Source organism: Rhopalosiphum maidis, chromosome 2 (genome assembly GCF_003676215.2).
Source record: "Rhopalosiphum maidis isolate BTI-1 chromosome 2, ASM367621v3, whole genome shotgun sequence".
Taxonomy (NCBI): domain Eukaryota; kingdom Metazoa; phylum Arthropoda; class Insecta; order Hemiptera; family Aphididae; genus Rhopalosiphum; species Rhopalosiphum maidis.
The window spans coordinates 11,517,669-11,542,908 of NC_040878.1; the positions used below are offsets into that span (position 1 = coordinate 11,517,669).

A 25,240-nucleotide genomic window follows, 5' to 3' on the forward strand; every position below is an offset into this window, starting at 1 on the left:
TAGCTTCGTAATATTTAATTTAATTTCATTATTATCTTAAACAGATGAGTTTACTTACTACAGGTATTCATAATATCACAGACAAGTTATTTGGAATATTGAATAGTAAGAATATTACTTTTCTAGTTTATGAGATTGATTTAACAGTTAATTAACAATTTAATGAACAAACCACATGCAGTATAACGGCGTATGATAATTATAATTTAAGTTATGATCATTTGTAATATTAGTATAATATCTCATTAAATTAATCGGCAATAATATTAATATATTGAAATAAACAACTATTACAATAATAAATAGATACAAAGTTGTTGATGAGAACAAATTAAATCAAACCTTATATGCGAATAGCCAGCATATATATAAAGAGAGCATTTAATGATTATTTCTCATCGAGTTGAACTTCATTTTGATTTGTCACGGTATTTTCGTTGCTGTCGTCGTTTAGTCGTTGTCTAAACGATTTGTATTTGTAACTATAACTCAAATAAACCAATAACAATGTGTCCGCCAGCATGAGACCGGAGAAAAATAGATATTCGTGTACCTAAAATACGTTAGTATAAATTGTACACGATAAGTTCATCAATATATTGTAAACAAATAAATTGTCAGCGATAGGGCGATAGAAAGTGTTCTCACTTGTTTGCGAAATGACAAAGCCGAAACAACGACGACTACTAGATTTCCGATCGATTGAGTCATCGAGTAACATGCCGATATGAACGATTTTATCCTGGGCGGAGCCTGCGAATTAATTTAGCGCTACATATAGATAACTTGTTGTGCGAGTTAAACCGATAATTTTGTTTAAATCGTTTTAACGGATATTTTAGATCGAGGACGTGCATCATTATTAAACGTTATAGAAACGGATATTAACGATACCGTCAACATATCTATGAAATTTGCAATGCACGTGCGTCTGCCTAATTAATGGATAGACGGTAGGATAGCGTGCACGTGTTGACTTACTTCAGTAAACGAAAATTCAATCGTCGTGGCAATGAAAATCACATCTGCGATGATCATACACGCGTATTGCGGCGTCTGCCATAAAATGTGCAAGTAGTTGCCCTCGTCTGTAGCGTACAATTTCGATTCCTATAAATGCCTTGACTTTGATAAAACAATTACGATATTAATTAACCCCCAAATTTATCGTTTGCTTTCTAATATGCTATTACCGGGCCGTGACTATCGTCGTTACGTACGACGAGTGTATATATCGTCGCTGGCATGAGATTTATATTCGAGATCACTTCCTCGCCGTGTACAACATTATAGCTACAAAAATAGAAATTCAGTTATTGGTTTTTTAAACGTTTCAAACCGTCACGATATTTCGTTATGTGAATAATAGTTGAAGCTTACTTTCCAAAAGCCACCTGAATGAAATTTTCATTTGAAAACGAAGAAATGTTGTACGATAAGTGATTTTTCCCGGCGGCCACGAGAGCAAGAGATTCGTTTTTATTGATATCATCGTCGGTTATGATCCTAAAAATAATAGAATGTTGAAATATTTAAAATCGAAGTATATCATTATTATATGATTAAAACTCACCTTAAATTAGGATGGCCATTTTTAGGTTTTATGAAATCGTCGTAATGATTAATACGACGTAATTTAACTTCTTTATTCGCAGTGGACGTTAAGAAATACGAGATTGACTAGAAAAATGAAAATAAACACATTTTTATCGAGTGAAACTGTGAAACTATTCGCAGTTATTATAATATACTGATTAATGTAATTCTAGAAGTCAGGCAAGTAGTCAACATAATATCCAAGTTTGTAAACTTATTAGTTGTTAATGTACTAACAACATGTTAATGTACATGTTACACTATGTTTTAATGTACTAAAAAACTAACAAAACTAATTTCGATTCTTAGCTGCCACTTTAATAACTTTGACTATACTATAAACTTTAATGCATAATTTAATCAAGCAAATTATTTAATCTGAATAAAAAATAATTAAAAGATTCAGATAAACACTTTTTTTTAAATACGTACAATCGTAATTTTTATATAGGTATATTAAAAAAATATAGGATAGGTTGTACTGACATTTATTACAAGGAAGTTTATAGTTTCAGATTAAGAGTAGAAATTTAAGCAAGACTACTAGGACTAGTAGTTAAATTATTAGACATTTAGATATATTATAATACTGTATCGTTATAAAATACAAATCATAGGTATTTATACGAATACAATAATACGTTTTAAAAATCATTATTCATTCTTCTCTGAACTTAAAATTATTTTTAATGATTAATATATAAAAATAAACAAAACTTTGCTTATACTCGTTTAAAAAAATATGGCCATTAGTTTCAAATACAAATACTATTAATTATTGTTTCGAACTGTGCATCAATAGTGAAACTAAAATTTTAGACAGACTTAATGATAACTTATCAATGATGAGCATTAAACAAGATCTAAAGATTTAAAAAAAATTTCTGATGATTGCAGTGAAAAAATAACAAAAAAAGGCTTTATATTTTTAGTTTTATCCAAGAATATTATGCGCAGATAAGTTATTAAATAATTGTTAATAAAATAAGAGCGAATAAAGCAAAATATATTATACATGTATAATTCTTACCTCTCCTTTGGATACAGTTACGTTAATGTTCATATTGTCATAGTTTAAGTACGAATTACACGATTCGTCCAATTTCAGCTTAATGTTCACGACATCCTCGTCGAAATTCGGCATATACATGAATTTAGCCGAGCCCAGTGGATCGATATTGTTGTTGCCCACCCACAATGACGGGTTTAACACACGAGCGTTACAATTGAAGCCGTTATACACTACAAACTGTCCTTCGGTATTTGGTATAACAGTGCTGTTGCCCTTGTATGAGAATCGGTAAAGTTATAACGTTATTATTATAATATTTGTCTGGATATATATCATCCGTTATGCTGTTACACTATTTCTATTATTATAATATGAATGTGCCGCAGAAAGGACAATGATGTAAAACCACTGCGGTGGTGTTATAATTGCAGGTCGACGATAATTGTACTCACGAATATTTTATACTGAAGAACGGCGGCGAGCAGAAAGGCGAGCACCGCCATGAAATTGCTGAATATGAGCTTTTGCAGCGGCTGCCGGATTCCGAATTTCGCCAGGAACGGGTACAGGACGCGATCGAACAACAAGTTCAACAAAAGTGCGAACAAAGGATGGATGGTTTGCATCTGGTCGGGTTTGATTTCCCAACCGATGTTTTCTAACTTACCGTTCATCAACGTCGCTTGCAACGTCCACCGCGAACCCTGTCAAATACCAAAAAACACATCCGTATCGTAATCCCATCGGGCGCACAGGTGTATTCATATTGTGTAGAAACTAGCAGCGGCGGGCGCGAGCGTGACTTGTGGGCTCACCTGTTGTTCGTAGAGCGCCCAAAATACCGGATAAGCGATGAATATGTATAACACTTCCAGCGCCGCTTCGTGTCGGATACCTCGGTTTTCGAGTACTTGTTGCCAGCGAGATCTAGCCAATGGGCTTCGTTAGGAGACGACGAAACTATATTTTTGCGAATACCGTACTTCGCAATAGTACAAACAACGTGTCAAAGAGGGCGTATTAAGTTATCGAAATGACGACGGTGCGTATTACACAATAATATACTTACAAATATGCACCCGAAGGTTTTGAAGATCACATGATTCTCCGGTTTCCTTTTCATGTACATATTTCTTCCGAGTATAAAAACAACTGAAAAGTTTAGAAATTAAACGGTGTTTAAAAAAAAATCTATAATATCTCGTATTTCAAAATGATCATTCATATTTGTAATTAATTATAAATTATAATATACATAATAATTGCTGACCACTGTATTGATATTTAAATATTGTAAATTATCCGAAAAAAAAAATAGTCTCAAATATTTTCTTATAATTTAAATATAATTAACTATACCTATTGCCATTATCATGAGCAGTGATAGTACGCCGAACGCCAGCGGAAAACACGTATCCCTACCAAAGCACTGTGCGCTTTTCCGTAGCTCAGGTGCTAAGAACGTAGATATCAATGATCCGATGTAAATGGCTGTTATGAATCTGCTGAAAAATTGGGCAAGTTGATCTTGTTGCTCCGGTAATTGGAATTGATCGCCGCCGAACGTGCAAACGCACGGTTTTATGCCACCTGTTCCCAACGCAATACATAGTAAGCCGACGATGGCAATGAATCTAATACAAAGCAAACAGTCATTGTATTATTGTAATTTAATTTTAAATATATTTTCGGAAAGAAAATTGATGTTGTAAATAACAACATTGGAGTATATTCACTGGTCATCATAATTATTATTGTACCGTTATTACAAAATCGTATCCAAAATTCAATTTTTAACCAAACATTTGAATACGCGTATAATAATGAAAAACAATGTATGTCTACATATAATTACGTAGTTGGTAGTGGAAATAGTATATCACACCCTAACACATAATATTCTATTTTTCTTCACTTAAAACATCGTTTATACTTCTATTTAATTATTGTAAATGATGCCCCTACGAACAATTTAAAATTAAAATGTTATAAATAATTATAACGCATATGGTTTTCATAAGTAAAATATAGCTATAAAAAATACAAAATATTTAAAACAACCATTTATCTATTTATTTTTTCAAGTAGTAGGAATACGCGTTATGAAGTTAATTTTTGTACGAAGTTTAGTATATCCTCCATTGATTCTTTGACCAATCGTTTAATATGTAAAATAATGAATCAACTTAATAAACTAATAATATGCGAATAATAGTAATAACATTGATACCATATATTATAAAATCAATGGTAATACGTACTTATGTGTAATTAATCAACAAAATATTATTCCAATCTTGACATTTGATTAATATTGTAGAAGCAATATAAGTTACTATAATCTAATGAATTTAAAGTCGTATAAAATGTCTGTTTACCTTTGACTATCGAGAGTGAAATCGTTGGCCATCGAAGCTCCAGTGAGGATGACATTTCCAAGTGCATAAACTATTGATAGTCGTATTATAGTTCTGTAGTAACGAAGACAAAAAATTAAATAGTTATAGACATACAAACGTAATGTATTAAAATATAAATGCAATTATACATATAGACGAGATACTTGAGTATGCTTACTTGAATTTTCCCCAGTAAGAGTCAGCCAATATAGCACCGAACAATGGCATAAAATACGATAAAAATATAAAGCCATGATAGATCATTGTCGACACATCGTCGGAATAATTTAATATCGATGTCAAGTATAACATTAGGATAGCTGAGAATAAAAATACAAAAATATATCAACTGTCTTATATTATTGCCAACTTTAATGCTTGCCAATAAAGTAATAATGTATATTGTATAAAAAGTGGAGAAACTGGTATGTTAGTCAATTTAAACCAAACGATGGTTTTTTGTTAGTTATTGACTAACATTTTACGTTAATAATTGGTAAATATATATATATATATTTATATATATTATATATTTTAAAGAATAATTTAAATAAATAAATATTTATGTAAAAATGTAAAGTTATAAAATTTCAATCCCAAAGTAATTTATTTGTGTTGATATTATTCCAACGCAATTTTTTAGATACATTGATAATTTATTTCTATTTTATCCGATAAAATCAACTTAAAATAGTATAAAAGCTAATTAATTACTGGAAAATTGATTTCGTTTTTTCTACCACATCTGTACATAATATGCAGTGTTTTTTTAACTATATTAACTATCAAATTTATTTTCTTACTTCTAAGTCCATAGTAGTTGAACCTTTCACAGAGTTCATCACATACGATAAACCAAACAAACTTTGGAGTTTTCTATGGCATGAAATAACATAATTATTAGTTTAAATATGCATAATATATCACAGTCATTACATTTTTACACATCACATTTAACAAAATATAAACACATATTATTTTATAAGCATGCATAATTATCAAAGTATATTACAATGTCTGACTCAATGTAATCTAGTGAGATTATCTTGATTTAAACACTATAGACATATTTTTAAATAATAATAATAAAAAAAATAATAAATACAGAATTCCATCGATGAAATAAGGTATTGTATAGAAGAACCAGATACACATTTTTGACAAGTAGCTCTACAAAATTTAATTTAATTCACATAGCATTATTAATATTATTATTTAACTTAAACTTATCGAACGGACATTAATATGAAAACGATCATGAAGTTTATTTATCTATATAAAGTTGAATCGTAGGTACTGCTATATAGGGTGTTGGTTGCTGAAACATCCTCACCTTCGACACGGTGCACGCAGATATCGCTATAATAATATAATATACTCGCATCCTTTTTTGTAAAGGTTTTTTAATTTGTTAAAATGATTTTATCGATTCAATTACAGGATATATTTGGACGATATAATTAAACGCGAGTACATGACACCAAATTGTTGTTTCCCAAAAAGGGATACAATAATATGTAGGTACGTATCTGGATTAAAAGAAAAAAATATAAACCAAATTATGCACATAATATTATTTTATTATTGAATTGGTTTTATGTGATAGAAGGCACCCTAAATCACTATATAAGACGTTTAAATTAAATTATTATTAATATACCGTATTATAATATTATTAACCTATATGGTATTCGATATTATTTTTTTCATTATCTTTGCTGTGAAAAACATTGATTTTTCTCTGGTTTTAAAAACGGCGAATTGTAGATAATATTTTTGCGGGTCGTTTTAGTAATATATTCATGAATTAATGTTTTTAAAGAAACTTAACGTAGCTCGCTAAATTTTGTACATATGATTAAAAAAATGATGCATCTACGAAGTTGCTATAGTAACGTAACTATATTATGCATCAGTTGCTAAAGGAATCTTAAGTGCTCTAACGCGAAACTGGTCAGAAAAAAAAGTTCTACCCAGCCTAAAAATATATTTTTGTTAAAAGGCGTCAGCTTAAAAATATAGTTTTGTTAAAATGTGTCGTTTAATCGGTATACCTATATGGATAACAACTGCTCTCTACAGTTCCACGTTATAGCTTATGGACATAAAACATAATATTAATAATTATAAATTACATAAGCCCATAATTTAACTAGCCTATAATGTTACGGTTATACAAATTATTATTAAGTTTCATTAGTTAAGGAATTCGGTATTTTTATGTATCTTATGATTCGTATTACAGATTATAATGTGCACACGAATGTATCATTTACAAAATAAAATAATTTATCAGCAACTATAGATGGTGTGTGAACCGTGTATATCAAGTTAGTTAATACTTGTTATGTTATGAATTACCGATATGATCATACATAACAATTTATTTTTACTATTGATTATGCGCAAAAGTATTTTTAATCGAATCAACTCAAAATCTAACGAAAACTATTTTAATTGTAAAATACATTTTATTAGGCACGTATATCATTTTCACAGTAGTGCTTAATGTATAATAATAATAATTATAATAAAAAATATATAAAGACATCAAAATCTGAAACAATGCATATTGAATGATTTAAACGTATAATTATATATATATTAAGAGTGATAGTTAAAATTATTGTTTGAGTATTTGCACATAACATTTTTGATTCTACAAATGAAAATTATCCATTTTCTTTTAAGTACCACAAATATTCATAAATAAAAATGGTGAAGTATATAACTGTATTATCTGAATTTGTACGAGAAAAGATGAACAATTATAAAATATAGCACTTGTTAGATTTAAATTTTAGTGTAGGTAAACTTTGTGGACAAAACCGACAGTAGTGAGAAATCCACCTGTGGTATCTTACGAGAATACATATACAAATATAAGCTTGGTGTATTTAGTATCAAGTATATAAATAACTTCATAAGCTAATCGGTTTAGGTGTATCTCTATCCTCAAAAATGAAGAATTTCAAAATATATGGCACTTGTTATAATTGTATGTGTAATAGTTTAAATCACACGTAATCAACAAAAATATTTTAAAAAGAGTGCTTAGCGTTACCTATTTAACGTAGTTCAAATAACTACTCTATTGGTATCTCTAAACACAATATTTGAAATGTTTGTCAAAGCAGTTTAGTAGTTTTTAAGTCTATAAACCATAGCCACACACACATAATATTTGACATAAAAAGATAGAAATTATTACATCAATACACAAAGTGTTTACTATTTTAATTTTATTTAAGTGTTCTAAATTATAATTTAATAAAATCAAATGAATATCTCAATACAATAATATGTGATACAATTATAATTGTTATAAATTAATATAATATTATTATCGTGCTGTAGATTTTACCAGTATGAAGTAAAAGATTTAAAAAAATGTATTTTAGTATAGTCACTTGTATTGTCATTCTACATTATATCGATTGGATATAAACATATTGATATGAAAACACTAAAAATAAAACAGTAACAGTTAACCTATTAATATTATAGCTATACTCGGTGGTATGATTTGTATGCACGATATGTTTATCCATTCATGAATGCACGTCTATATATATAACATACACTTTTTTACATAGTAATGTTTGAAACGTTTATTACTGTTTACTGTGCCCCTCGTATATGTAGAGTGTATGAGCATTTAGTTACATTGTGATTTTGAAAAAAAATAAAAAACGTAGTCTCTTATACTACTGATAGCCTAGAAAATATTAACATTTTAAACGTTTAATTACAAGGTACAGTTTTGAACACGATCGACAAAATTTATGTCGTATACCTGATTTGAATATTTATTTCGTGTCAAGCGTAATTGGACTGAACGGCGTATAATTAATTCGTAATTAATTCTGTACGTCCGTAGTAGGTAATCAAAAATGGTTATTTATGTTTAAAAAAAACGCGAATCACAATATTGCATATTCATCTATCAAAAGGGAAACACATTTATCAAAGTATGAAAAGTGAATCGATAAAAATCCTTTCGACTTTTAAAGGTATAAAAATTAAACTCTCAGACGGTTACGAAACCGTGTTTACCACACATTTCGTTTACAAGGGGTTAGGGTATTAAAAAATAGCATTATGTACACACGCAGATACACCATTAATGTCTACCTATATATATTATATAAAATGCGATATATATTATACATTATATAGACTGAAAAATTACACAAACGATAAAAATATATACAACATGAACTGTGTTATACTTGCCAATTTCTTTACGGGCGGTTCCATTTCGTCACGGCTTATATTTTTACTGCAGTAATTATTATTGAAATATGATTAGGCACGAGTTAAAATAAAGCGTATTATATTACGGTATTATAATAGACGGCATTGATGTTAAACTCGGGTGACTATATACCGAACGCATATACAAATATACAAATAACAGTCGTGATAATTATTATTATCGTTGTTCACTTCAGCACGACGAGTCTGGATCAAGTGTTTTTTTAATTAATTTTTTTTTATAACATCTTCGAGGGAAATCGCGCGTATATCATCGTACTCGCATTACATACTATCACATACTATTAAATTATCATAATTTCACCGCTACGATTCGTAAGCACACTCTCATACACGTGTAAACCGGTAGACGGCAGTTAGTTTAATAATACTCGAATACTATACACAATACCTACTCAAATCCCATTTTTTTACAGTCGCTCACATGAATGGCTAATAAAGTAGGTATAAACCGGTATAACAATAACGATGATGATGATATTAATAATATTTTTAACACGAAATCTGCAGCGTTTCACTCTCGCACGCATCAGTTCCACCGCCGTCTCCCACTAATCGTAATGGACCGGCGTCGCGTCACGAGTGTATATTATTATAACAATATTATTTTGTTGCGCGTAAACGCACTGCGTTAGGAATCACTGTTGGAAGTGCCGATCTACTCATATATATATTATATTACAGGCTAAAATGCTTGTATGCATAATAATATATAGTCGTATGCGACGCAGCGTTTTCCTACTATTTTATAATGCTGACGAGACCATGAAAATAATCGATAGTATTATGTTTATCAATACAATCTGTAGGTGGGTAATATAATAATCATTGTACTTTGTTGTTTATGTTACATTAATTTTTTTTTCGAAGAGTTTTAACAGTGACGTACGAGACGTCACGAAATTTTCACTTAACGTAATACTCGTTTAAGTATTACGTTACCTTATAACAAGAAAAGTTACAGTGAAGATTTAACTCCGAAACACATTCTAATCACTCGAATAATTGAAATTTAAATCGAAAAAATTCGACAGTTGTAGCTGTGGTTAGTTTTCACGTATAGTACTCATATTATTTATTTGATTATTTAATACAATGAATATTCATATATAGTATTTTGATTGATGAAGAAAATCTAGGCACAAACAAAATATAACGGATGACTTTTCATTTCATGTTGCATTTTGTATATTCAGTTATTATTGAATTATTATCTAAGACAGTATAAATAGGAAGGGATCATTAAAATATAAATTAAATAAATAGTAGTTTAACCTACATGGCTATACATATGTGATATACTGATATGTCATAAAGTATTAAAGTTCAACTATAATATTATAATAACTATTGGGTGTACAGTGTACCTATTAAGCTACTATACCTTCATTATTGTATTAATATTATAATATATGAATGCGTGAGGGTTAAGCCATAAATGTTTTGTATAATTAAGAGATAAAAATTTATTTATCTATGAAAAAATATTTGATAAGTATATCATATAATTAATAATAAAACTTACAAGATCGATATCATATTTTCATATTTTTACTCACGCGAAACACGTTGATTTTGTTTTCAAAACCCAACATTATTATTGAAAATAGAGATTATATTGATTATAATCGCAATAGCTAGACATTTATCATATACAAACGATGTTTACAATGTGACCTATACTTATGTAAATTGTACATAAATTATCAGGGTCAATTTGATTTGTTGTATATACATTCTACCTACAATATTGTAACATACATATTCAAATATTGATTTTTTTAAACATTTGTAGTAATTTGTAATAAGTAATAAGTATTACTGTAATATTTTTAATAAATAAAATAGGCAATCCGCATATTATATTGTAATTGGTTGATTTTAAATTATTATTATATTAACATTGTTATTGAGTGTTAGTTTCCAGAGTAGAAGTATACGGTCTGTGCGTACTAGTAGGAAATAATTCAATATGATTATTGATTTATGAATTGAAATATTAAATATCATGAAACATAAACCATGTTTTGATAAATTTAGTTTGTGTAGTAAAATAAATTAAATCTATTTATTTTTTGACTAATAGGTATCCACATATATTTTATTGTAATGCTGTTATGAAGTTGTTTATTACAATATTTTATTTTATATTTAATTAATTAAAAAATATTCAGGAGAAAAAATATTGGTAGCTAGTGGATCATTATATTTTTTTGTATTATCTATTATGTAAAATACGAGTAATAATTATAAATAGACTATCAGAAATTGAATATTGTAATTTTGATAAGCTATCATATTATAGATTAATTACACATTTTAAAATAAAAGCTAAAAGTTCATTCAAAACTAAATTTTACATTAATAGTAGTGGATATCTATAAATTGTTATTAAGTAAATAGACTGATTGACTAATTAAATATTGTAAATTGATTAATATATGTATATACCTATATAATACAGAGGGCATCGATTTTTTCGAACCTGCTACATGTCTAAAATATTAAAAATGATAACATTGGGAAATCAAACTCATTGTGGTTTCTAAATAACCTAAAGAATTAAACCTTTAATTGCTTACCTAAAAATTATGTTATTCATTCGTGAAAATATCTATTTGTAAAACGTTTATTGATGAGTTTACCGATATAATTTAGTACCTATATTTGTATAATTATTATTGGGGTCCCATCTTTCTGATGTTATACAATCATGATATTTATACTTTTCCATTCAAAAAAACGTACAACTAAATAATATGAATAATACATTTATTGTTATGATAATCATAAAATCTTAAGTGTGAAACTATTTCCCATTATATTATTAACACGACACTGAATCTGAGATGCTTTACGCGGCTTTACATTGTTCAATAGTACTCAATCACATTATGAATCATATATGTATAACGAGACATGAGTGTATCTTTACGAGTTTATTATTTTTCGGGTTTCATTTTAAATAAATTAATTTATTCGTATGGTTAAATTAATAAACAACTGAATGTCAATTAAATAAAAAAGGTGGAAAAATCGTACATCACGCTTCGTTGAGATTGAATAAAAACATGACCACGTGAAATACCAACTACGTTACCTTATGCGATATGCATATGGTAATAAATCTTCGACGATAGTAATTTTTTATTACTCGAGTAATTGAACTTTTATTATTCTGGTTAGGTACTATTCTGTTGAATATAATACTATAAGTCGTTGGTATTATCGTATCATCTACTTTTTACGTCGTTTTATAAATTGATGGTAAAAATACGAGTTGAAGGCCAAGTGTTATTTATAGACGTCGATTATATTTTAATCTTAGTCTTTCACCCGTGCATCATCGAAATTATGTAGGCGCTTGTCGTGAACTATATCGAAGTCCTATCGTCAATACCGACTTTAGAGACAATTCCCCAAGTACCTACATGTATACAATATTTGTTATTATAAACCTTAAATTCAATAATATTTTATATCTCAGTGTAGTAAACAGTCATGTATTTACAGTTGTGTATGCTATAAGGCTATAAAGCTAGCTTAATGACTTTTTTTTTAGACTTATTTATACTTTTAGATATGACGATCGAGTATAATCGACCGCCTACGTTGTAGACTTACCGTGGTAAAAAGGATAAAATATTATTATAATAATATTGTAGACGATATTAACGTGTAACATATATTTTTTTATTAATGTAATTTCTAAGACAAACTAAACTGACCGTCGTTCGATAGAATACGAGCGCTGCAGATCAAAGGCGCACAATGGCGAATTAAACATTTAGGAAATAAGAAAAAAATATTTCGGGGCTGTCTAAAAAATCATTACTTACGTATGTCTTTAATTTTATTATCTAATAATTAAAATATGTAGTGTTAATAATAACAAACTATTTTTTTTTATAAATAAAACAATAATGTTCATTAAATTATATGATTAAAACTCTTATTAATTTACAGAAGGTATTATTAATATTTTTATTATTTGTTCTAATTCTAAAAAAATGGTTTTTTAATAAACTATAAATATAAAACTAACTTAGAGTTAGCTTGGTTTAAAAAAAAATTAACTCATAATATTTACTCTCCTTAATTTTTTCGCTATAAACTCTTAAAGATATCTTTGAAATCTGTTTTTTTTTGCAAAACGTCGTTTTAGTTTTTTATCTATGTTATTTTTGGTATAAATTTCAAAATATTTTGAAAATGTAATAAAAGGTTTTTTATAAGTTTTGCAACATTATAATATAATAAAAAATAAAATATTTTCGGGAAATATTATACCAACCTAATGTAATATTAAAAATAAAATAAATTACTTGAATAACCATAACAAAAAAACGATATCACGAATTATATACTTGATGATATAGGCTAATAGACCGCCTCCAATTAGAATCGTTTTTCGTATTCAATGATATACCATAGAATTTAAATTTAACAAATTCATTACAGTGACCCACTCACTCGACACATAATATACAGCAGAGCGGTACTTATTTGTCTACATTTTTTATTTATTAATACTATCCAAAAGGTATTTATCCAGGTACTTGTTTTTAAAGGACAAAGCCCGTTAAAAACAAACAAATAAATATTAAATCTATATATATATATGTTTTATTGAAAAAAGATCAATTAGACGTATTCATTCGTATTATTGGAAATAAAAGTTTTATCGATCATAATTATATTCTTCAATTAATAAATTCCAATATGTTTTCGTATTAACACACAATTCACAAAAGCATATTACTCTAATATATTTTTATTTTCGATTGTATTAAATTAATAAGTACAGTAAATTCGTATTTATATAATAATAAGAGAAAATATAAATAGTCATTAATTAAACAAGAAAAAAAATTATGAATTAAAAAATAAATATATATCACAACAATTTTAATTATTTAAATTAAAATATTGATAGATTTACTTATATTAAACTGGTATAAAATCATTATTTAAAAAAAAAGTTAATTTTGTTTAATTTTGTAATATATTTTACATTGTATAATATTTAATTGTTTATTTTTACCATATCGTATATATTTAGGTTTTCTCATTGTGGACTATAATGTTTGACGGTTATTTAAATGAAAAAAGATAATATATAGTTGTTTGAGTTATATTATTTTGTTTATAACGTATTATAAATTGTAACATAATATTATAAGTATGGGATAAAAATATATAAGTGTGCGGTGGAATCGTTAGCTGGCGGAACCAACATAATATTATATAAATGTTCATCGGAATCGATAGGTATAGGAATTTATATTAAAACGGTGGAATCAATGAACCCCCAGAGAAACAGTGAAACCCCTATAAATTTTCCTAAAAATGAACCCGATGGTGCTTTGCTCCCGCTCTATTACAATTCATTGCTTATTTTTATTATTAAAAAATAAGATCATTTTTACTCTAGTTATTTATTTATTTTTTTTTTTTTATTGCAAATACTTGTATTTAAGACTTATTTCAACTTTACCCCAAAACATTTTGACATTTCAACAAGTCGGATGTATTATAATAATTGACTAAATTTTAGCTACATAATAAACTTTTAATGTTGACTGAACAGGACTTGTTAGTTGTTGTTAGAGTTATCCGTGATGAAATTGATCAATATATAATATTTGGTAACAAAATATAAATACTACACTTTACAGAATATTAAAAGTGTCAAAATTTCAAAATACCCATGAATATAATATGTCTATCGCGGTGGTATATTGGCGTCGAGTATGTTCCTGCTATGTGCATAATTTTACTGTGCAATGTGTTATTTTCTTAATGATTATTATCTGTGGTAGGAAGTGCCATATCTAATACCAAAAGGTCCTTCGACTCGATGGGTAACAATAATAACATTACAAAATTATGAACTTATCTATACCTATACCTATACCTATAGGTAAAGCGCAGGTACCTACTTTGAAACTATAAGCGATACGAACATATCAACTTGCATATAGTTTCACTATTATTAGCACCGCAACGCTATTATTATAATATCTACCTACGTTCATTTACACTGCTGTACGGATTAAATCTATAATTTATATTATACACACAATACACGTGTGGGAGGCAAGTAGTTTCCTTAAACAGTTACACTAAACTCTAATTCAAGTTAGTTATAGAATACAGTGACTGATAAACAACAAACAATTAGATTATATATTTATATTAGAATAGTACTATAAAATATATCGTAAAAATATTACCGTCACGGTGGCGACTATATTAATACCGTGGCCGTTCAATTGAAGTAGGGAAATACGAGTGACACTTTTTATTTTATTTAAAATCAATGTCTATCTAAGTAAATTATTTAAAATATTATCTATAAAATGGCATGAATTTTTTTATTACTTTACGTAAAATAATAAAAATAAATTTTTACAAAGCCCCGTTTTTGGTATGTACAAAAATGTACTAACATTGATTATATTATATTATGCCATCACCACATTTTATGTGATGATGAATAACAACAATTGGAATCCAACATTGTAGAAAATCATTCAAAAAATCAAATTATAAAAGATAGCGATAGTTCAAAAAGTATGATTATTGAATATACATTTTACAATAAAAAATTCGATAATGAATAAATAAGTTCTAAATTGTAGGTACTTATGTATTTAATAATATATTATTAGAGCATAATCTATTATATTCAAAATGTAAAACCAAGTTATTATGTATTATGATGATATATGATGTATTGTGTAAAGTTTTCATTAAAATTGTTTATGAATTCTTGTGATTATTAAATTAGTAATTTAAAAAAAAATGTAGGTTCATGACATAGTTTTGTATCACATTTCACTTTATTAATGTGAAAAAATATTAGATAGATATTGATAAAATGTTTCAAATTAGTTGAGAGCTATATATAAATTTTCATTATTTAAATGTCGACTATCATATCTTATTTATAGTAATTATTTTATATTTATAAAAAAAAATATTCAGGCTTTAAACTAAGGTTTGTAAATCTGCTTTGTATAGTATCTATCGCATACTATCTGCTTTATATAGTATCTAGTTTTGGAACAAAGTTGGGCTGTAAGCCTGTAACACTATATAGTTTGGAACTCGTATCGGTACGGTTTGTTATTTTTTCATAAATTAGAAAGCAACATAATATGTTTGTAATCAAAAACGTTTCTAGATGGTATTTGAATAGTTCGAGTAACTATATTAAAGTGATAACTTACTAATAAAAAAAAATATATATTTTAAATTTAAAAAAGTTCACGAGGAAATATTTTGTGGTTATACGAGTGTAATAAATCAAAACTTTTGTAGGTTATTACTTTTTTATTTACATTTTTAAATATATTAACAGACTTTTTTCTGTTCAAAATACAACCGATCTTTTATGTTTTAATAATTAAAATTGTTTTTTTTTCTTAAATTATAATTACCTATATAGATATAAATTTATAATTTATTATTTTCAAATTGAATAGCACAGAAAAAAATATTAAGTAAATATTAATATATTTTTTTTTGTTTCTATATACTGATCAATGAAAATTAAATGAAAAATTATTCAATTTATTGTATAAAAGGTTTCAAAGCATGTAATTAATATTATTGTGTATCTTAAAGCGATGTGGTCCTATATATGTTGAATATAATTCTTCGAGTTATGTATTATTATTATGTTCCTATACCTAACCATAATCAATCGAAAACAGTGATTTCTTCTTTTTTGTTTTCGGTAATATTTGTGATGCTGGTATTTTTACTCCGATAAACCATACTGAAATAGGCTAATAACAACGTGTCAGCAAGCATGAGACTTGAGTATAGTAGATATTCGTGTGCCTAAATCATAAACAAAAAAAAAAAAACGATTAAAAGGTCGATTTCAGTTGTACACATTTTTAAACAATACAAATGTTTGTAGAAACCTGATTTTTAATTGATATAGTTGATATAAGTATGACCACTAAATTTCCCAATGCCGTTGTCAATAAATTAATAGCGGATATAAAAGCTTTAATGTTTATCGGCGCCTATATCGAACAAACAATAACATTATTATACATATTATACAGTATAAGTAAAAATTCATATTTTTATTGTGTAATTTTAAACATGGGTTTGGTATTGAATAATCCGAAGACAGATAAACGATATATAATATATACATTTTAAAGTTGTCAAGTTTGATAAATTAAAAAACGTTATGAAAAATATATTATTATTTTTGTATAACAATAATAAAAAATGTATACGATTAGATAACTGTCTCAAAATAATACGTCAAAAATAAATGACATTATTAGATAAAACAAATTATACCTCTGTGAACGAAAACTCTAAGGTTGTGACCACGAATATGACGTCAGCTATAATCATACACAAATATTGCGGTAACTGCCATAGAATGTGAATATAGTTCCCTTCATGCTCGGTAAATAATCGTACATCCTATATAAATGCCTTTTCACATAAAATTTGTTTGTAGTTCACAAGGTGTTAATTACAATATTCAGGTAGACCATAAAGTTTTTTACCATTTTATCGCCATTTCGTTGTATAGTAAGTGTATAAAACGTAGCTGGTATTATGTCCACAGGTGGAATGGACAATAGTTTTCCGTTGTACTCTATATTATATCTATAATAAACACCATAATTTATTATATTGAGATCAAATTATTTATAATTCATTATTGTTGCGATATAAAAATATTGAATACTTACTTCCCCACCTTAACGGCATTAAAGTTCATCCTTTGAAACAAAGACAGAGGGTACGAGGTAAAGGAGTTTTGATCTACACTGATCAGTGTGATATTATCGTCAAAATCAAATGTGTAGTCGATCAAAATTCTAAATTAAATTGTTTCGATATTTTAATGTAGATAATTTTGTAGTAAATATTTATTAATATACTTACCTTAAGTTGGGATTCCCAAATTTTTCTTTGACTAAATGTTCAGGACTTCCAACATGGTTTAATGCGATTGTGTTTGTATTTAAACGAATCAAATGATAAGAATTTTCCTAAGATTAATTAAAAAAAATATGTTATGATCAAATAAGTTTTCATAATTATTTTTAATGTCGATAAAACATCAAACACGTATTTATAATAATAATATAAAATTAATAATTGTACATTATATTAAGCAAGGCTATGCTATCGTTGGCTAGGGTTCTAATTATTTTAATGAATATATAATTATTTATCATGTTATTTACGCAGATTTGATTTTATTTTATTTTATATAATAACCTAATTGTAAAATATATTATAATATAATATTCAATATATGCTAAAACAAACAAATATAATAAATAGTAAATGGGTACAATAAGTAAAAGAATGGATAGGAAATAGTATTAAGTCTATTCCATCTACAAGTTAATTAAAAGACAACACTTCTAATAATTGAATAATAAATCTATTTAGTTTAATTTAATTTAACTTTTCTGTTTAACTAATTGCTACTTTTTATTTAATCTTACGTTAAGATTAACGAAGAATTTATGTTGTATGATTATTTTAATTGATTTTTATACTTATAATTAACTATTACTTATAATATCATTTTAAAACCGCGATAAGTATATTTTTAAGCTAATTGAAAGGGTTAAGTGAACTTTGAACTTAAAAGTACAAGAGTTAAACTTTAAAATATTTTATATTTGTTCATTTTTCTTTTTATATTATGAAAATGATGAATAAAAAATGTATTGAAACAATCTAATTTAAACTAATTATTTCTCGATCTGTCTTGTAGTTATACATACAAGTTTCAAACAATTTAATCTACTCTTATATAAAACTATTATTTTGAACAATATTCAACATTTTAAAATGTCATCAATGTACATGTATACAACGTAATTGTAGGTCATGGTCTTTAATGTGGAAAAGCGAAATAATATTATCCATGCTTTTAGAAGGTTCCTATAGTATGGGGTATATTTTTATCGATCAATAATACCACCTGATAAGGTCAAATAAGTCTATTCATTATTTGTTCTTAAACAACAATAAATATTGTGTTTTGTATTTAAGTTTCATTAGTGAAAATATATAATTTATAAAATCAAAATATTTACTTCTCCTTCAACTATTGTCACGGTGGTATCGAACTCATATTTTTCTGGTACATATGAACAATGAGGTTCAAATTCTAATGTGATTAATGCGTCGTTTTGAGACATGACTGCATGAGTAACGTTGATCATTTCGAGTGGATTAATATTATCCTGCAAGTGTAACGTTCTCGACCGTATGAAAACTTTGCAATCGAATCCGTTGTAAATGTTTAGACGCCCTTGTCCTGGTGGTATTTCGGTGGTATTTCCCTTAAAAACACAGATCAGAGATAAATTTAAAAAAAATATAGAGGCTCAAGCTTATGTCTTACAAAAATTTTGAACTGCAGTAGAGCTGCAAATATAAATGCTACTACGGCCAGTACACCGCCAAACGTAAGCTTTTGTAATGGTTTCCGGACGCCGACCATAGCCAGCAATGGATAGAAGGCGACGTCGAATAGAATGAGAAACGTCAGTCCGAACAATGGTACTAGTGTCTGCATTTGATCGGGTTTGATTGTCCAGTCCAAAAAGTCCACGCGGCCGTTCATCAGCGTGGCTTGTAACGTCCACCGCGAACCCTGCAATAGTGCGGACGTGGTATCACGGGATGACATAAAATCAATGTCGGGATAACTATCACGGATATTGTCGTGATTAACGATATTTGTTATTAAAAGTACGATCAGACAGCCCAATAATGGTAAACATAGTTATTTCATAATGATATACACTAATGTAACCTAAATCAACATCAAAAGATAAATCGAAAATAGAATAATATACAAAAATTAAGTATGAATAATGCTAAAAGTAGCAAAAAAATATATCTAAAGTGGAAATTATATCGTTGTATCATATAGGTCAATTAGTGACATGATTATTTGTACATATTGGCACAGAAATACGTGTCTCGAGGAGAAAAAAAGTCATTTTAAAATTCTAATGATAATACTTTTATATCAATTAATGGCTTTGAGGCTATAAAAAAAAGTTTGAAAAATTAATGATGTTTAACATTTTAAATGATAAGTACACGTAAAACGAGTGAGGCAAAGTTTGGGAATAAATGTCGATATCTATATCTGCGAGTGTTTAAAGTTTATTACTAATAAATTAATTTATCTTAATCCTTAAACGATAAAAAATGAAACAATAATATGATTTTAATTTTCAATATTTTTCGAAAAGTTCAAGCGTCTGCCATATCAACCTTAATGATGATCATTATCATACGTTTTAATTTTGATTCAGTATTACACTTTTATTTGTATATTTTTTGAATAATAAATAATTAAATCAATTTGGTTTATTTAAAATGTTCAGCCTGTAAACTAGTAACGCCTTAGGCAGCTGTCTATTTTGCTATGGCAAGATTATGCATTAAAACTTAAAATAATAATGGAAGAATTTCAAACATTTAAAATATAAAAAGAATAATAAGACTATTCATTAGTTTCTTTTCGTATTTTTATTTATTTGATAGTGGAAATCATGGTAACTGCAATAGATGTTAATAGATACCAAAGTTTATGATATATTATGACTGCAGCTAACATCAACTAGGCTATCAACATTCAACAATTTTAGCTTACAACTATTTTTTGATTACGAAGTCATAGTTACACACACACACACACACACACATATATATACCATACCTGTTGTTCGTATAGAGACCAGAACACCGGAAATGCCACAAACACGCTAATCACTTCCAGGGCTGTCTTCGTATCAGCTATTTCTGTTTCAGTATATACTCCCTTTGCGTTTTCTAGCCAGTGGTTTTGGCACGGGACCCGCGACGTTATCTTCGTGCGCAGCGCGTACTTAAAAATCAAATGTGTCAAAATGAAAATTGAGAACATAAATATCGAGTATCACTATTCTAACGGTTCCGCTCGTTTTAATACGAACGTTTAATATTTTACTTACGAAAATACAACCGAATGTCCTGGCGATGACATTTTGTTCCGGTTTCTTCTTCACGTACATATTTCTTCCCGATACGAAAATCACTGTAACATGTAAACCATACTGTAATTAGTATTATAATATAGTGTTTGAGAGTTATGAAAGGATACATAAATCGAGAGAATTATCAGGGCTGTAGTAATATTATCATAGGTTAGGATTGATAATTGAGAAAGTTGGTAGAGAGACATATTGCATATATTTATTTTATTATTTATAAATATTTTAATAATTGTGAGTATGGGTGATGTCAGGTAGTATTTTTCTCCGTCAATTAATATATTATGATAGTAAAATAATTATACCTATAGCAGTTATCATTAGTACCGCCGGTACACCGAAAGCCAGCGGAAAACAAGTGTCTCTACCAAAACAATGTACGCTCTGTCTCAATTCGGGTGTCAGAAACGTCGAAATCAACGCGCCGACGTTTATTGCGATCGTGAACTTGGTAGTGTAGTGCAGTAGCTGTTTTTCTTGCTGAGGTAACCGGAATTGATCGCCACCAAATGCAAAAACACACGGTTTTATACCACCTGTACCCATGGATATGAAAAATAATCCGAGTAAAGCGAGGATTCTAAAAAAAAAAATTCAATAAATATGTAAAAATATACGATACAATGAACTTTTCGTTCAAACACGAGATTATTGAATAATATTTTTGAAGTATAATACGTTTTGAAAGAAGAATAGGTGTATTATATTATATAATAATACTATGTATTCAAGCTAAAAATGACATTGCTTACGATATCGACTCGAAATTAAGTACCGATTTTATCACAAACGAGCATCGACATGTACGTACGCTTAGCAAAAGTATCTGTATAATCTTTTAACTTTTTTTGTTTTTTTTTCGCGTATGATATTCTTGCTTGCTTGGTTAGTTTAGATTAGATCTTGTGTGTACGTTTTTATTTTTGTTATTATTTTTCGTCTAATGACCTTTTTTTATAAGACTGACCAATATATAATACACATTATACTTAAAGCAAGAATAAGTTTTGATACTTAATTATCTATTGTAAAATTGTTTCTTATTAACTTTTGAATGTCGAGGCTAAACATGTCTGCCATCGAAGCACCGGTGAGCACAATATTTCCTAGCGCGTACACCGCTGACAAACATATAATTGTTCTAAAAGAAAAAAAAAATTTCATGTAAAAGCAGTAATAACTAATAAGGCGCAACACTATTAACGGCGATTCAATTTGAAATCACACGCCAATATGCAGCGTACTTGAATTTTCCCCAATAAGAGTCAGCAAGAATCGCACCAGGCAATGGCATAAAGTATGCAAGAAATACGAAACTATGATATATTATCGTTGAATATTCTCCGTTAAATTTCAATATTGTTGTCAGGTACAAAACCAAGACGGCTGTAAATACATTTTTATTGTATTAGAATATTAGCCATAAACAGTGAACTTAAAACTGGAGGTAAATCATCACTTAGCCATTTAATTAACTCACTTCTCATTCCGTAATAGGTGAATCGTTCGCATAATTCGTTGAGTACGATAAACCATATAGATTTGGGGTATTTCTGAAAAGATAAATAATGTTTAAAAAAAAAAAATTTAATTAACAGGGACGTGCAGGAAAGTAGCTTTTTGGCTCTCCATTTTTTAGTTGGGCAATGTGATGCTTAAACGGAATAAGACTTATTTTTATTCTATAGCAGGTTTAGGTTAGGTAACCATTGATAGTGAAAATTTCCAAAGTGCAACCCATAGCCACTATTATTATTTGTTTTAAGTGGGTGACATAAATATAAGTATAAAATCATATTTACTATTTTCTTTGTATTTGGCTAAGATATTTCATTTTATTGAGGAAAGCAGTGTTATTTTATTATGACTTGTATAGTCGAATTTCCGAGTAATTAATATTTTAAATATTATTATGAATTAATTAAATGAAATTTTCACATCAGTAAAATAATAATGTATATAATCAATTTATGCAGTTTTGTTCAGAAAACTCTAAAGGATTTTAATTAATTGCTACACACCAAATTTTCTAATTATAAATTAATAGAGATGTAGGTATTCTCTGTGTTCTTTATAAATTATAACGAATAATACATAGCTAGTAAAGTAAATAAAAAGTATAAGTTATTTTTAATTTGTATATTGATTATTCAATTTCAGTCACCTATAATGTCTTACATTTATATCTCACTATATAATACGTATATAGCTTATACAATTATGCGATTTCATCTCTGCAGGATTCACCGATAAACGTATATTAACTTACTACGCATGATAAAATTAAGAATAGAACATTCAAAATGTTTTTATGTTCAGTTTCATAACAAAACTAATTAGCGACTTTGTTACCAAATTAGATTCTTCTTGTAGTCATTTAAGAAATGTGTATAATATGTAAAGTTAGGTGTTTACGCCGCGTGTATTGTTCAAGTATACAAAACGTGTAAAATACAGTATTATCATTTATTTTGAAAGATAAATTCGTATCTTAGGAAAACTGAAAGACATTAAAATAATAATGTGTGGTGTGTGGATCGTGGGTGTATTGATAATAGTATCTTGAGAAAGATAAAATCACCGGGGAATTGTCAAAACAGAATAAAGTAGCGAATAGATTTTAAATATCAGAATGCACAGTAGGAAAAATCACTACAACATTATAATTTAATATTTTAATTTTGATTAGAAAATTCAAAATTTTTCATATTTATAGTACAATCAGCCGAAGTGATATCTAAACAGTATTTGTGATGTCGAGGGGAAAAAATGAAAATGTGCGCTTGATAAAGCGGTAATTCAGCGATGGAATTTAATTAATACATTATAAATTGAATTTAAAAATAAAATTACAAAAAAAAATTAGTGTGAATTTCTTTGGTATTTTTTACAATAAATTTATAAAAATCTAAAGTAAATTGAAACGTGTCTGTTTCACATAATATGGTTGATATACAAAATAATATGATACGCCGAGGCGCATCATATTATTTTTACACTACAATATTTTTGATTTCTACGGGAATTTGGTGACTACAGGTATTTGTGTGCATATTAGTCTTAAATTTATTTGTTCAAATGTTTTGTATTTGAACATAAATTCGTTCTGTGTTGAAACAGCGAACAACGTAGTTCTTGAAAAGTGACTATTAATATTATGATATTTTCACATTGTAAACCTAATGTAAAATATAGTTTATTAATTTTCAAAGAATACATAATATTTTATATAGTTTTAACTAATGATGAATGTGTTTCAAAATGTTGGTTACTATTAAATGGAAAATAAAGGCAGGTAAGATGTAGGGAAAACGATTGGACAAGATAAACATATTATAACATTAGTAGGTAGTAAATTAATCAACACGATTACAGTTTTTTATGATAGATTTATAATAATAACAAAATATTTAATACGGTTCTTAAGAATATATTTAAGAATTTATATAAAACTTACCAAATTTTCGTTTTGATCAGATATCAAATCCATGTTGAACTAAATCACAAAATATTATTTGTTTTAGATAATTCCCATCTAAATTATAACCACTGGACCGAAAAGTTGAGGTGTTTTAGACTGAATGAATGTATGAAATCAACAGTAGGTCTGCGACCTCGAAAAATATGTAATTTTTAACAATCATATATATTCACACGAATGAATTTGTAGTGTACAACAATCAATGCGCTTGTTTTACAGTTGTTTCGAGTGGAGAAGTTTTATGGCAAATTATCTAGTCAAAAATATTCATCATACTCAATAATCATGCTTTTATTTATTGAGTACTTATATCAAGTAGAATATTAGTTTTCATAAATTTTATAATTTAAATCAAGTGTTTATAATGTTTATAGTATTTAGCATACATCAATACATGTTATATCCAATTGCAGTC

The 25,240-nt window shown here is 27.6% G+C and overlaps 2 protein-coding genes across 3 annotated transcripts; both read right to left on the reverse strand.

The window, feature by feature from the left end:
* Positions 1–9,267, reverse strand: LOC113555277 (peptide transporter family 2-like). Its single transcript, XM_026959698.1, is given in 16 exon segments — positions 1–553; positions 649–753; positions 982–1,110; positions 1,194–1,293; positions 1,381–1,506; positions 1,574–1,680; positions 2,627–2,881; positions 3,061–3,312; positions 3,424–3,488; positions 3,491–3,590; positions 3,678–3,760; positions 3,968–4,242; positions 4,987–5,079; positions 5,186–5,327; positions 5,811–5,883; positions 9,244–9,267. Coding segments are annotated over 16 exon segments (2,094 nt in total). The 3' UTR covers positions 1–388.
* Positions 9,268–16,835: 7,568 nt separating this feature from the next.
* Positions 16,836–24,965, reverse strand: LOC113555278 (peptide transporter family 1-like). Of its 2 annotated transcripts, XM_026959699.1 has the most exons (15): positions 24,802–24,965; positions 22,825–22,897; positions 22,589–22,730; positions 22,393–22,485; positions 21,650–21,924; positions 21,306–21,388; positions 21,032–21,199; positions 19,700–19,951; positions 19,389–19,637; positions 18,217–18,323; positions 18,021–18,149; positions 17,832–17,934; positions 17,617–17,745; positions 17,223–17,327; positions 16,836–17,136 (listed from the first exon to the last, which is right to left on the reverse strand). In XM_026959699.1, exons 1-15 carry the CDS (start codon positions 24,832–24,834, stop codon positions 16,993–16,995), a joined length of 2,085 nt encoding a protein of 694 aa, XP_026815500.1. In that variant the 5' UTR covers positions 24,835–24,965; the 3' UTR covers positions 16,836–16,992. The 2 variants fall into 2 exon arrangements, with proteins under 2 accessions (XP_026815500.1, XP_026815501.1); XM_026959700.1 differs by lacking the exons at positions 16,836–17,136; positions 17,223–17,327 and having other exon boundaries at positions 17,619–17,757.
* Between the last annotated feature and the right edge of the window lie 275 nt (positions 24,966–25,240).